Source organism: Eumetopias jubatus, unplaced genomic scaffold, assembly GCF_037043125.1.
Source record: "Eumetopias jubatus isolate StellerSeaLion01/CBP00866 unplaced genomic scaffold, mEumJub1_p1.0 scaffold_2, whole genome shotgun sequence".
NCBI classification, from domain to species: Eukaryota; Metazoa; Chordata; class Mammalia; order Carnivora; family Otariidae; genus Eumetopias; species Eumetopias jubatus.
Genome location: NW_028274808.1, coordinates 139,691,763 through 139,704,384, shown reverse-complemented (window position 1 = coordinate 139,704,384; position 12,622 = coordinate 139,691,763). Strand labels below are relative to the sequence as shown.

General features: G+C 40.9%; 1 protein-coding gene across 1 annotated transcript in view; it reads left to right on the top strand.

The window, feature by feature from the left end:
* The window catches only part of ANXA3 (annexin A3), a 47,837-nt gene that overhangs the window by 30,201 nt on the left and 5,014 nt on the right, over window positions 1-12,622 (top strand). Inside the window, exons 7-12 of the mRNA XM_028100677.2 lie at window positions 2,384-2,463; window positions 5,308-5,364; window positions 5,744-5,837; window positions 7,414-7,509; window positions 8,442-8,500; window positions 9,904-10,026. Coding sequence (XP_027956478.1) covers window positions 2,384-2,463; window positions 5,308-5,364; window positions 5,744-5,837; window positions 7,414-7,509; window positions 8,442-8,500; window positions 9,904-10,026 — 509 coding nt within the window. The remainder of the gene's footprint in view (window positions 1-2,383; window positions 2,464-5,307; window positions 5,365-5,743; window positions 5,838-7,413; window positions 7,510-8,441; window positions 8,501-9,903; window positions 10,027-12,622) is intronic.

Sequence of the window (12,622 nt, the reverse complement as noted above, 5' to 3'; positions counted from 1 at the left end):
GAGGCTCTATACCAAGGTGCCTGGTTACTTCCTAGTGGTTCCTAGAAGAATTACTGCTCCATGAATTGACCTGCCCCTCGATGGCTTTCTGGGGTCCAGCATCTATGTACAAACAACCCTGAGACGTAAACTCTGTGAAGCCAGGAATTTTGTCTGGTTTTGTTCACAGCTGTAGCTTCAGTGTCCAGAACAGTGAGGGATAAATTCAAATAGGCATTGAATTAACATCCCCAAGATTGAGATTGTCGTCTTAAGAGCCAAGAAGAAAGTTCTAGCATTTAGGACTGTCGTTTTGCAAATATGACCTGTGATCATAGTTCAGAGTTATCGGGGGCCTCAATATCCGTGTGAGGTAAGCTCTCTAAGGCTATAAGGAATGGACTGGCATCTAGGTTACTTTGATTAAGAGGGATTCATGATACATAAGGAGTGAAAGAAGGAAACAGGCCCAGTCATGTGTAGCCAAGCTTTACGGAGATTTAGGACACAGCACTACCCTAGGGACTCTGTTATCTGTGGCTCCCTCAGCATCAGGCATCCACTGCTCCCTGTGCTGATGTTTCTGTTACAGTAACTCCTTCCTCTCCCTTCTGCTTCTACTGTTCTTGACAGTACCAAGCCACTTCTCTCCCCTTACCACGAGGTATTTGTCTACTCAGGCTTTTATTTGCCCCCATGGCTTACGGTTATTCTTGGCTTCTCTTTTGCCCTTTATTCCTTGAGTTTTTCTCCTTCTTTGTTACTGTCTTTGTCTCTTTTTCTGTGCAGCTCACTCCCTAAGAGAAGATTCAATGAGCTCAGGAAGGCGCCCTCTAATAGATAGCGTTATTTTGGGCACCGTTCTCCCACCAACTCAGCTCTTTGGCTGCTGACCACTTAGAGTCAGATGGCAACCCTATGGCAGTCAACTGCAGCAAGGGTGATGGTGCCATATAATGTAAAATGGAGGCCCATGCATACGAAATCCATCGAAGTCGGCTGCCATCTTGGCTCTCATAAAAGGACCCAGTGTTTCATGTAGCTGGTCTAGTACAATGACACGATAGAGTCTAAATAGAGAGCTGAATTCTGAACTTTTTCTTGTATTAAAAAAATTTTTTTTCTAATTAGAATGAAGGATAGATAAAACAATATCATAACTGTTAGATAAAACGGTGCCTATAAAGTGTTATTATTTAGATAAATAATTTGCATTCATAATGGATTTTGCTTATTTCGGTTGCTTTAAAAAATTATAGACTGTAAAAAAAAAGACTAAAATCATGCTGGAAGAGTTTCTGTTTCAACACAGTTCTTGCTATTAGATAATCTCATATCACCTTCTGTAATCATCTTCTGTTGATTTAAAAGGCCAAAAACATTTATATGACCATAGAGGTCTTGAGAAGGATGCGGGCAGAGTTCAGATAGCGACCTGGTGTCAGCTACATCCAGGTACATAGTGGCCGCTAGTGAATCACCACCTCATGGATGGAGCAGAAAATCGATTTGAAACCAGTAGACATTGCACAATGCAGGCTATGCAGGAGGGGCTACGACTAGTCAGTACTCAAATACGTGAACACATAATTGGCATTCGTCATGGGAAGTAGTATATTTTAGGGTAGCTTTCTCACTTTTGAGAGGTACCACATTATACAGTCTAGCCATATACATCACAATTAAGGTTAGGCTCGATGAAACAAGCAGTGGCTCAGATAAGAGAAAAATGTACTTCTCCCATATGTAGAAGAGGTCGGAGACAGGCAGTTCCAGGACTGGTGTGGTAGCTCCTCAACGCTTTCAGGAACCCAGGCCCCTTCTTGCTTCCGTCCCTGCTGTCGCTAAGATGTAGTCCTTCTCTTCATGGTTCAAGATGGTTGCCTGAGCTCCAGGCATCAGTCTACAGACCAGGCAGGCGGATGGAGGAAGGGCACGAGCCATCCTTAAGGAGATTTCCCAGCAATGTCACATATGTTCACCTACGTTTCATTGCCAATAACTTAGTCATGGAGCTGTACCTAAGGTACTAAGCTAAGAGGAAAGCTGAGAATGCAGTCTAAGTTGTGGGCAGTAGGTCTTGCTCAAGGACAGTGTTCTGTTACTGTGGCGGAATGAAATAGTAATCAGAAGGCAAACTAGCAGCTTGCCCACCCTGGCTTTTACACGGCAATTCTTTCTGTTCTTCTGTATCTACCACAACACACACTATAATAATAGTTACGAGAAGAATGTATCCCTATCAGAAGAGCCCCAAGAAGTTAAAAAAAAAGAGTCAAGATTTATTTTCTCAGGTACTCATTCCTTGCCAGTGTTGACATTTAAGCTTTTCTCGGTTTTGTAATAATGTTTTTCAGTTTGTCAAGGCTTAATGTATTCTTAATGTATTCTTATTTGGCTTCAGTATATAAGAAGAGTCTTGGAGATGACATTAGTTCTGAAACATCTGGTGATTTCCGGAAGGCTCTGTTGACTCTGGCAGATGTAAGTTTTTATTTTATATTGCTTAGCTGCCCGATAAGCTGCACGCTCGTTAATAATTTTTAGGGAGTTTAAAAATAACCAAATGGAGACAATGAGATTGCAATTTTCCTCGTGAAATAATTTGTTCATCTTACATTTTCCTATCTGGACTCCAAAAAATATATCTTTCTTTTGTCGGCATTTAAATTAAGTACGAAGCTTGATATAGAAAAATTATCTTCAGAAATGGGTATATCAGTCTCTGGATTAAAAAAAAAAAAGACTTGCAAGAATAAAAACAAACAAAAAAGACTTGCTGTAACTTTATCTCTGCCACCTTTGGAAGAGTTGCTAAATCATTCATCAGTGTATGACCAAATGAGGCCACACCTAGTTCTCTCTTCTCAGGAGGTTCATGACTTTATAATAAAGGAGGTAAGGTCAAGGGTGAGGTATCACCACCGATGTGTGTAGAAAGGAAGTGATTTCAGCCATATCTCACTGGCCTCTTTCAGCTGATTTATATAGCTCCTAATGTGTGAGAAAATCCCAACACTGGCCTCAGCCTGAGGGTAGAAATAGTAGTCGTCAAAGTGAGGCATGGTGCCACAAGGAAACAATTTATCCTAATTATGGTTTCAGTTCCTTCAGATGGTGAAAACCTTAAAGATTGAACCTACAAACCCAAATTTATGAGGCACTGGCACAAACATACTGTCCCAGAGGTTTCTGTGTATAAGTGCACACCCATTTATACACTCACATGAGCCCACAACAGCCCCAGGAAACAGTGAACAGTAGGGCTTCAGTTCTCTCAGGCTCCTTTACTGCCTACTAGCTTTATGTGGACAAGCTACTTTAAGCCCTAAAACCTTTGTTTTCAGGGTGCCTGGGTGGCTCAGTGGTTAAGTGTCTGCCTTCAGCTCAGGTCATGATCCCAGGGTCCTGGGATCGAGCCCCGCATCGAGCCCCGCATCGGGCTCCCTGCTCAGCAGCGAGTCTGCTTCTCCCTCTGCCCCTCCCCCCTGCTTGTGTTCCCTCACTCGCTGTGTCTCTCTCTGTCAAATAAATAAATAAAATCTTTTAAAAAAACACCTTTGTTTTCACATCTGTAAAATTAAAATAATAATAGTACCAACCTCCAGGGGTGTTGTGAAGATTCAGAGAGAGAGTGGGCATGTGCAGTACTGAGCACATAAAACGCGATGATTTGTAGCAGTACCAATGAGACACCGCGTTTTCTTACTAGAGCAGAGCATACCACGAACCAGGCCGAAAAGACAAGCTAGCAGTCACACTGAAAAGGAAAAGAAATCATATGGAAATCAGACAGGCGTACAGGACCTAATGTTTGAAAATGGGAATAAATGCATTTTATAAATGTTAAAGCCGAACATTTCATTCACCTAGAGTTTTCAAAATAATTCAGGCAATCTCCCTTTTCCTATCTCGCCTCTCTCTATAATGGGCTGCGAGCACAAGCATGCACGCATGCGCGCTTCGCCAAGAGCCCTCAGCATGAGAGGTGGAGGCAAGCTGCAAGGGTTTTGTGTTTTAATAGACCTTATTTTTAAGAGCATAAAAATCTTTTTAGGTTTCCAGAGAAGTGGGGCAGAAAGTACAGAGAGCTCCCATATGCCCCTCACAGTGTCCGCTGCTATTAATACCTTGCATGAGGGTGGCATAGTATAGCTGGTGGATGAACGCTGACACATTATGATTAACCAGAGTCCACAGGGTCCATTAAGTTTCACTCATGGGTTTGGACAAATGTATAACGTCATGCACCCACCATTACAGTATCGCACAGAATAGTTTTACTGCCCTAAAATCCCTGTTCTCCAGCTCTTCATCCTTCTCTTCCTCCCTTCAAACCCCTGGCAACCACTGATCTTTTTACTGTCTCTATTGTTTTACCTTTTCCAGAATGTCATATGGTGGGAACTATACAGCACGTTGCCTCTTCGGACTGGCTTCTTACATTTGCTAAAATGCTAAGTGTCTCTCAGGGCTTGATAGCTCTTTTCCTTTTAATCACTGAATACTAGTCCATGGTATGGATATATGCCAGTTTGTTTCACCTGTTGAAGGGCATCTTGGTTTCTTCCAAGTTTTGGCAATGAGGGACAAAAACTTCTAACATTCATGTACAGTTTTTGTGTGGACTTACATTTTCAGCTCACTTGGGTGAATATCAAGGAGCACAATTGCTGGATGATGGTTAAAGTGTGGTTGGTTTTGTAAGAAGTGGCCAAACTCTTCCAAAGTGGCTTTATCAATTTGCATTCCCACTGGCAAGGAATGACAGTTCTCGGTGTTCCAAATCCTTGTCGGCACTTGGTGTTGTCAGGGTTTTGGATTTTAGCCAATTTGGTAGGTATGTCATGGTATTTTATGGTTGTGTTTTCTTTTTTTAAATTTTCAGTTCCCTAATGACATATGATATTGAGCATCTTTTCATGAGCTTTCTTGCCAACTGTTTATCTGATGTCTGTGTGGATCTCTTGCCCATTTTTTAATTAGGTTTTCATTTGTTTAAGTGAAAGGAGCTTTTTATATATTCTGGATATAAGTCCTGTATTAGATATGTGTTTGCCAATATTTTTTCCCAGTCCGTGGCCTGTTTTTTCATCCCCTTAAGATCTTTGAGGAAGAAACTGAGGCTCAGAAAATTGTGTGATTTGCTAGAAATTTCATGGCTAGTGAGCAGCAGAGCCAGAACAGGAGCCCCGCGTGCCCAGTTCCTCTGTGCTTCATGGTCTCCACTGGAGAAAAACCTCTAAAATGCCCTGCTGATTGGAATACCAAGTGTTAGAATCTTCTGTCCTTAAAAGAATTGCCTTCGTTTTCATCTTCCCCGTGTAGGGCAGAAGAGATGAGAGTCTGAAAGTGGATGGGCTGCTGGCCAAAAAGGATGCCCAGGTCAGTAATAGAGCAGAGACAACATCTCCTGTAACCATTCTCCCCTTCGACTGCTTTTTCATTCGTGTGGCACCGGCGGAGGCTGCCCTCTCCTGTCCTGTTGGGAGGAGACACCTGAAGGCTGGGCATCACCCACCCCTGGTTCTTTGCCTCCCCCCGTGCTGGTTCTTCTTCTTCTGTCTCCAGCCTCCCCGACTCTCAGGTTCCTGGTCCGCTAACAGCGAGAGACCTGGGTAAGAGATTATCTCCTGCTTCCAAGTAAACCTCCTGCTCTTCTTCTTCCACCAACCCCCTGCCCAGAGAGAGAGAGAGAGAGAGAGAGAGAAAGAGAGAGGTTGTGTCCATAATAACATTCTAAATATTCCTTCTCGTCCAATAGATTCTCTATAATGCCGGGGAGAACAAATGGGGCACAGATGAAGATAAATTCACCGAGATCCTGTGTTTAAGGAGTTTTCCTCAACTGAAACTGAGTATGCACTCACATTACAAACCTTTTTGCTTTGTCTTGCATCTGCAAATGTTTTGGGCTTTAATATACAAAATTCTGGAAAACGAAATTAAAAACTGCAAAGGCTGTTCCATTTGTATGTATAAACAATTCAGAAGAAAACACAGGGAGCTGTGTTCCAACTCAAGGCAGAACTGACCCTACTCTTGTCTTCCCTGGAAGCTGAGTGCATTAGCTAGTGAGTGACAAGTGACAGGTGGGAGAGGGACAACAGGGAGAAGGAAAAGGGGAGCCCTCTGGGGTGAGAGCAGAGAGGACTATTCCGGTGGTACGGAGGAGTCGGAAGGCATTGCCTCCAACCCATCTCTTCCCTGGTTAGCCACTTTCCAGAGAAACCAGGCATGGTGGGTATCTGTTAATGTGTTAATAAGGATTAACATTCGGCTCTTTCTGATTCGACAGTGAATGGGGGAAAGGCGGCAGGCATAGTTCTTTTGGTCAGACCAACTATTACATGGAACTGCTAAGCAGCCACCTCCTCACTCCTGTATCCCCCTGAACCTTTCTGGGAGCAATAGCACCCAGAAGGTGGCTCCCAGGTGCTGGTCGAGAGAGCAACCACAGTGCGTGACTAGGCTTCTGCTGAGTTCATGGAAAAATAAGGAAACGTGATGATATTACCATGACTTTTTAATTCTGAGATTGCCCCTCCTTAATTTTGGCATTACCTTTCACTTATTTTATGAAATAATAGTAATAGTATGCTATTTGCTTTATGAGTACCTTTATTTGAAGAATAAAAACCAAACGATGCTAGATTTCTCTTCAAGTTTTTTCAAAATTTCCTAGGGAAAAATTTACTTGGCTTACAAAGTATGCCTCTGTACTTGGTGACCTATAGGTTTTGCTTTGGGACAAAAACTGATCAAGACATTACCTCTGGTAGGCGTGAGTAGGCCATGCTGCTTAAGGGAATGATTTACTCAGCAGAAAGAAATCTGCATGATTAAGATTTCTTTAGCAGATAAAACATATTTGACTAATGACCACACCCTTGTTTCCCAGGTGCTGCTATAATTTAAAAGTAGCCCACCTTACTAGATAAATTATTTTTAATTTAACCTTTCAAGCTATTGTAAATTCCATCAACCTGGGAAGGGAGAGGGGAGGAGAGAGAAAGAGATCACTGAAGAAAATGGCCTATGAGGTTTAGGGGCTTTTAAAATTTTTATTTATTTATTTGAGAGCGAGACAGAGAGGGCATGAATGGGGGAAAAAGCAGAGGGAGAGGGAGAAGCAGACTCCCTGCTGAGCGGGGAGCCCGGTGCAGGGCTTGATCCCAGGGCCCTGGGAGCATGACCTGAGCCGATGGCAGACGCTTAACCGACTGAGCCACCCAGGCGCCCCGAGGTTTAGGTTTTATTGTAAATAATTTAAAAAAACAAAAACTTCCATGCTCAAATTTTGGTGGTTTAAAGAAGGAGTTTTTGAGTTTGACACTTAACTTGATTTGCTACATATCAAATCAAAAACTGGAATATATTCAAGTTGTGGTCAACTGGGATGCCTTAAATATTTTTTGTGGTGCTGCTTTTTAGCATTTGACGAATACAGAAATATCAGCCAGAAGGACATTGAGGACAGCATAAAAGGAGAACTGTCCGGGCATTTTGAAGACCTACTTCTGGCCATAGGTAAGCCCTTCAGTGCTTATAACCTGAGTTACTTTGCACTTGTGTTAAATCAACAGGAAGTTTCGCTTGTCTCCTGTAAGAAGCCTGACCGACCCACCCTTATGCTCCCGTAGCCCCCCGCCCTGTCCCCAGGGCACACAGTATGCTCCATAAATACTGTTAAATGGATGCATGAAGAAGTTATCTTTTTAGGTTTGACTTTGCCTTTTAACTTTGTATTGGTTTGTCAGCATGCTTGGATTAGTAAACTCCTGGAGAGATGAAAATATTACGTTTCTATTGGCATTTTTATTGAGGCTTGTCGAAAACGGAGTAATTGAGTAATTTACTAGATTTGGTAATTGACACTATTTGGTTATTATGGGAAGATATCCATAGACTCCCAAAGCGGAGCCCAGGTCAGAACTCTAGGTCTCCTCCCTCTTGGCCAAGCTAACCAGGAGTATGGAACAGAAAGTCAGGCACAGACCGAAGCTGGTCCTGGAGACATGTGGATTAACAAGCAGACACAAACACCGTTATGTAAGCGGATCAGTCCCCCGAAGGAGGTCTCTGCAGTCTGCGGGCCCAAGTTCTTTATCAGCAGAGATGCTAGAAATGGAGCAAGGGTACACCCTAGGGAGTTATCGATGTAAGCGTAGGTGTTGGTGCGTCTGGGATCAGATGAGTCAGCTGCTGTGGGAGCTTCTTTGGCAGGTAATTTTCCCCCTGACTAAAGAGAATGACTGTGCTTAAGTTCCGTGCGAATCAAGACTTGATAAGCCTTTGAAATTCAGGTGAGGCATTCACCTCTCCATCGTAAATAAAACCTAATAGTGATCAGGGGGTAGAGCGGTATGGTTACTCAAAGAATCTTTTAAAAAAACATATTACCGTAGATTAACTCAATTTCTATTCAATGAAACTGAACGTTATTTTGCTTTTTATAACAGTTCATTGTGCCAGAAACATGCCTGCCTTTTTAGCTGAAAGACTGTATCAGGCTTTAAAGGTAGGTCTGGAAATTTCATATACATTCTTAGTCTCCCTCCAGGAGAATATAAAAAAATATTGTTTCATACTGATGGAATTTCATGTCCCTTCCCTCCTTGGATGAGTCCTCGTTTTGTCTTGGAGGTTGGTAGTGAATATCCTAGTCATTCTAGAGATAGGTACAGCGAAGCGTTGACTACATTATCTTCCCCACATCACAGTTAGTGGAGGCAGTGAAATTGGTTTAGAACACCAAACCTCAAGCCTGACCGATAAGGCCCAGTGGCCTCTTAAAATAAACCAAGTCAAGTCAGCAGCCTTTCGTGCTATAGAAACCCTGCACTTTCTTGTCTGTTGCTGCTGCTAGACAGTGAGGTCCTTGAGTACAGGTGTTTTTCTTGCTCTTTTCTATCTTCAGGCCTTGGCCTGAGCCGGGCACATGAGAAGATGCATACTTCAGTCTCTCTACTGGACATTTCCTATGGAGGTCCACGTGTGCCTTCAAAGTTATGTCCAAAGTGAACACATCCTGTCCCTCACCTCACCCCCCACCCAAGGCTGCTCCTTGTCCCGTGTTCAGTCACCTCAGTGGGTAGCCCCAACAGGAGCTAGCCTTGCCCGACTCTCTGAAGTTATACCGTTCCCCGCCCCGCCCCCCCGTCCTTGCCCTCTATGCCTCAGCCACCTTGGCCTTCTTTCTGTCCTTGACTATGCCAAGTGTCATCCCACATCAGAACCTTTGCGTTTGTTGCCCTCTCTGCCTAGAATGGACCTCCTCCATATCGACCTATGGCCGGCTCCTTATCTCTCTCCTGAGAGAGGTCTTTCCTGACTAAACAGGTCGATTGGATTCCTTTCGGTCACACTCCATTCCATAATTCTTATTACTGTTTACATAAACAATGTGTTAATTTTCTCTCCTGTCCATCTCCATCCATGAAAACGTGAACTCCATGCGAATAGAGCTATAATCCATGCTGTTCGCTACCATATGCACAGTGCATATCTGGCATGTAGTAGATTTCTTTCTCTGGTTCATTATTTCGGCCCCAGGTCAAATACCACTCTCTCAGGCACACGCTTCCTAACCCTTGATCTATTTTAGGCCGTCCTTATATATACTCCCATAGTACCCAATATTTCCCCTATGTTGCATTACATAGTATATCCTTTACAAAATTGAATGCTTAACAGGGCTATCTCATCTCTGTTTTCAGCACTTGGCATGGTGACCGCACAGAGTTAAGTGCTCAATAAATATTTCTCGAATATATGAACAATGAAGTTTGATGACAAATGAGTGAAGAAGAGTCACTGTGGTTGAATATTTTGTGCACCATTATCTGTTTTCCATAGATATAGATCTATATGTTGTCTTGTGACCAGTGAGATTTGTATTGTGGACACCTGTATTCTTAACAGGGTGCTGGAACCGATGAGTTTACTCTGAACCGAATAATGGTGTCCAGATCAGAAATAGACCTTCTGGACATTCGAGCAGAGTTTAAGAAGCATTATGGCTATTCCCTGTATTCGGCAATTAAAGTAAGTCTCTTAAAAATAGCAAAACACATTTTGTCTTTTCTACTCATCCTCTTTCCTGTATAATCCTTAAAACATAGAGATATGTGACTGAGTTTTCTCTCTCCCTGTCAATGCATAAATGTGTTTTCTGAGTTTAAAATAGTGATAACAAAATGTCTCCTAAAGAGAGTGATTAATTTTAGCTCTAAAATTCCAGGCACATAATAGACACTCAACATATTTTTTTTTAGGTTTAGTGGCCATGAATTGTTATTCTCTTGTGAATTGTACATGCAAGTTGTTTACCTGTTTTTGATATTACAGTATTTTTATTTATTTCAGCTTTTCTTTATGAGAATAGAAGGAAAGAAAAATACATGTTTTAAATTTCCTATTTTTACCTGAAGTCTAGTTGACATACAATGTCACATTAGTTTCAGGCATAGCTAAATTTCCTCTTGTTTTACTCAAGATATAGATAGCATGGTTCTGTGCTTTGGAGCTCTTCTCATTTCAGTTTATAGGAAGCTTCTCATTCTTCTTTTAACAGCTGCGTATCATTCCATTATTTATATATTTGCACCCACCATTTCAATAGATGTTTCCAGTTTCTTGCTATTATAAACAGTGTTGTGATATGCATACACAACTCCATAAAGTACAAGTGTATCCAAGGGATAAGTGTATCTAAGGGATAAGTTGGTAGGATTGCTGAGGCAGATGTAAATACATTTGTAATCTTGGTAAATATTACCAGTGGACTCCGTTTGCATGTCAATTAATCAGCTAGATTCATTCACCAAAACCAATCCTTTTTTTCTTTCAACCAGAGCTTTTGTTTTTACACTAAACCTTTGCAGGAGGAGATGCATACTTACGTTGAAATTGGGAACTTACTCAAAAAGGCAGCTCTCAGACTGTGCCTGGGGCTTAGTGAGGATTTCATCAGCTCACACTCAATGAAATTTGAATCGATTCTGACACATTGCAATAGTTTCAATCAACACAGGCAGATTTAATAACATTAACCATATTGTACTTACCAAGGCAGGAAAGTAGACTCACACATTTTATAAAGATTGCCAGTAACAAGGTTGAAACACGAGGCCTTCAGTTCACCCTCAGCAAACTAGAAAATTAAATTAACCATTAGTTCTCCCTCCCCAATGGCTGGCTAATTGAGGCTTATTATATTAGGACACATCTGAGTTATGTGTACCTTGATAGAAAAGAACAATCCATTGCTAAAGAATTGTTTGTAATTTAAAATTACATGGGGTTTCTTCATTTCTATACCTAATGTGCATGTTTTAAAAATGAAATGTTAAGGGGAAAAAATAGGGGAAATTAGGGGATTAGGGGAAAAAATAGAGAGCTTGAACTAGAGCAATAAGCGTGAGACAGATTAAAAAGGAGGTCAAAGACCTATCTCCCCAAAAATCCCAGGCTTGGATAGACTCACAGGTGAACTTCACCAAACTTTCAAGGAACAGATATTCCTATCCTATACAAGGTGGGCCAGAATATAGGAAAAATGAAACCTGCCTAGTTAATTTTATGAATTTAGTATAATCTTGATTCCAAAGACCGGGGATAAAGAAAATTACAAAATCACTTCACTTATGAACATAGCAAAGAGTAAAATATTGACTGAATATAGCTGTTTATTAAAAAAATAACACATCGAAATCAAGTGAGGTTTAACCCAGGAATAAAAGGATGGCTCAACATCAGAAAATTAATTAAAGTGATTTCCCACATTCCACACATATAAAAGATAATTATATAATTATTTCAGTCTTTGTAGAAAAAGCTTTTGAAAAGGATCAATACATATTTATGATAAAAAACATTTCACCAAATTAAGAATAGAAGCAAACCTCCTTAAATTGATAAAGCTTACATACCAGCGTATTATAGCAAATACATATTTATACTCAGTGGAGAAACTTCAGATGCAGGTCCTTTGAGATAGGGATCAGAACAATAATGCTCCCAACATACTGATAAATACTATACTCTACTACTACCAATATACCTTAATACTATCTTACAGAGGACTAGGGGTCCTGGATGGTACTGGAAAGGAAGAAAAAAAATGTGTAAAGATTGAACCAGAAGCGCTGAAGCTTTCATTATTTTCAGTAAATATAATCATCTTTTTAGAAAATCAACAGGGATTATAAATTATCATCAGTAATAAAAATTCATCAGTGTTGCCAGATAAAGATCAACCTGTAAACATTAATAGTATTTCTTACACTATATAATCAAAATTAAGATACCATTCATAATAGAAATGAAAAACTATAAATTATCCAGGAATTCACTTGACCAAGACTAGGTAACTTATGGAGAAGACTTTAAGACTGTTATAAACACCATAACATATGTCAGTAAATGGAGAGAGAGTTTATGCTCTTGAGTGATGTGATAGGATACTATAAAGATGTCAGTTGTTCCTCAAAGTAAGGAATCAAATCAAATCAAATGCAATTTCAATCAACATTCCAGCTGGATTTCTTTGAGGAACTTGATTAAGTTACTTTAACATGTATATGAAGGAATGAAGATTAATGACTAATCAACCTTAAATACAAAGAATAAAGATAGGGAA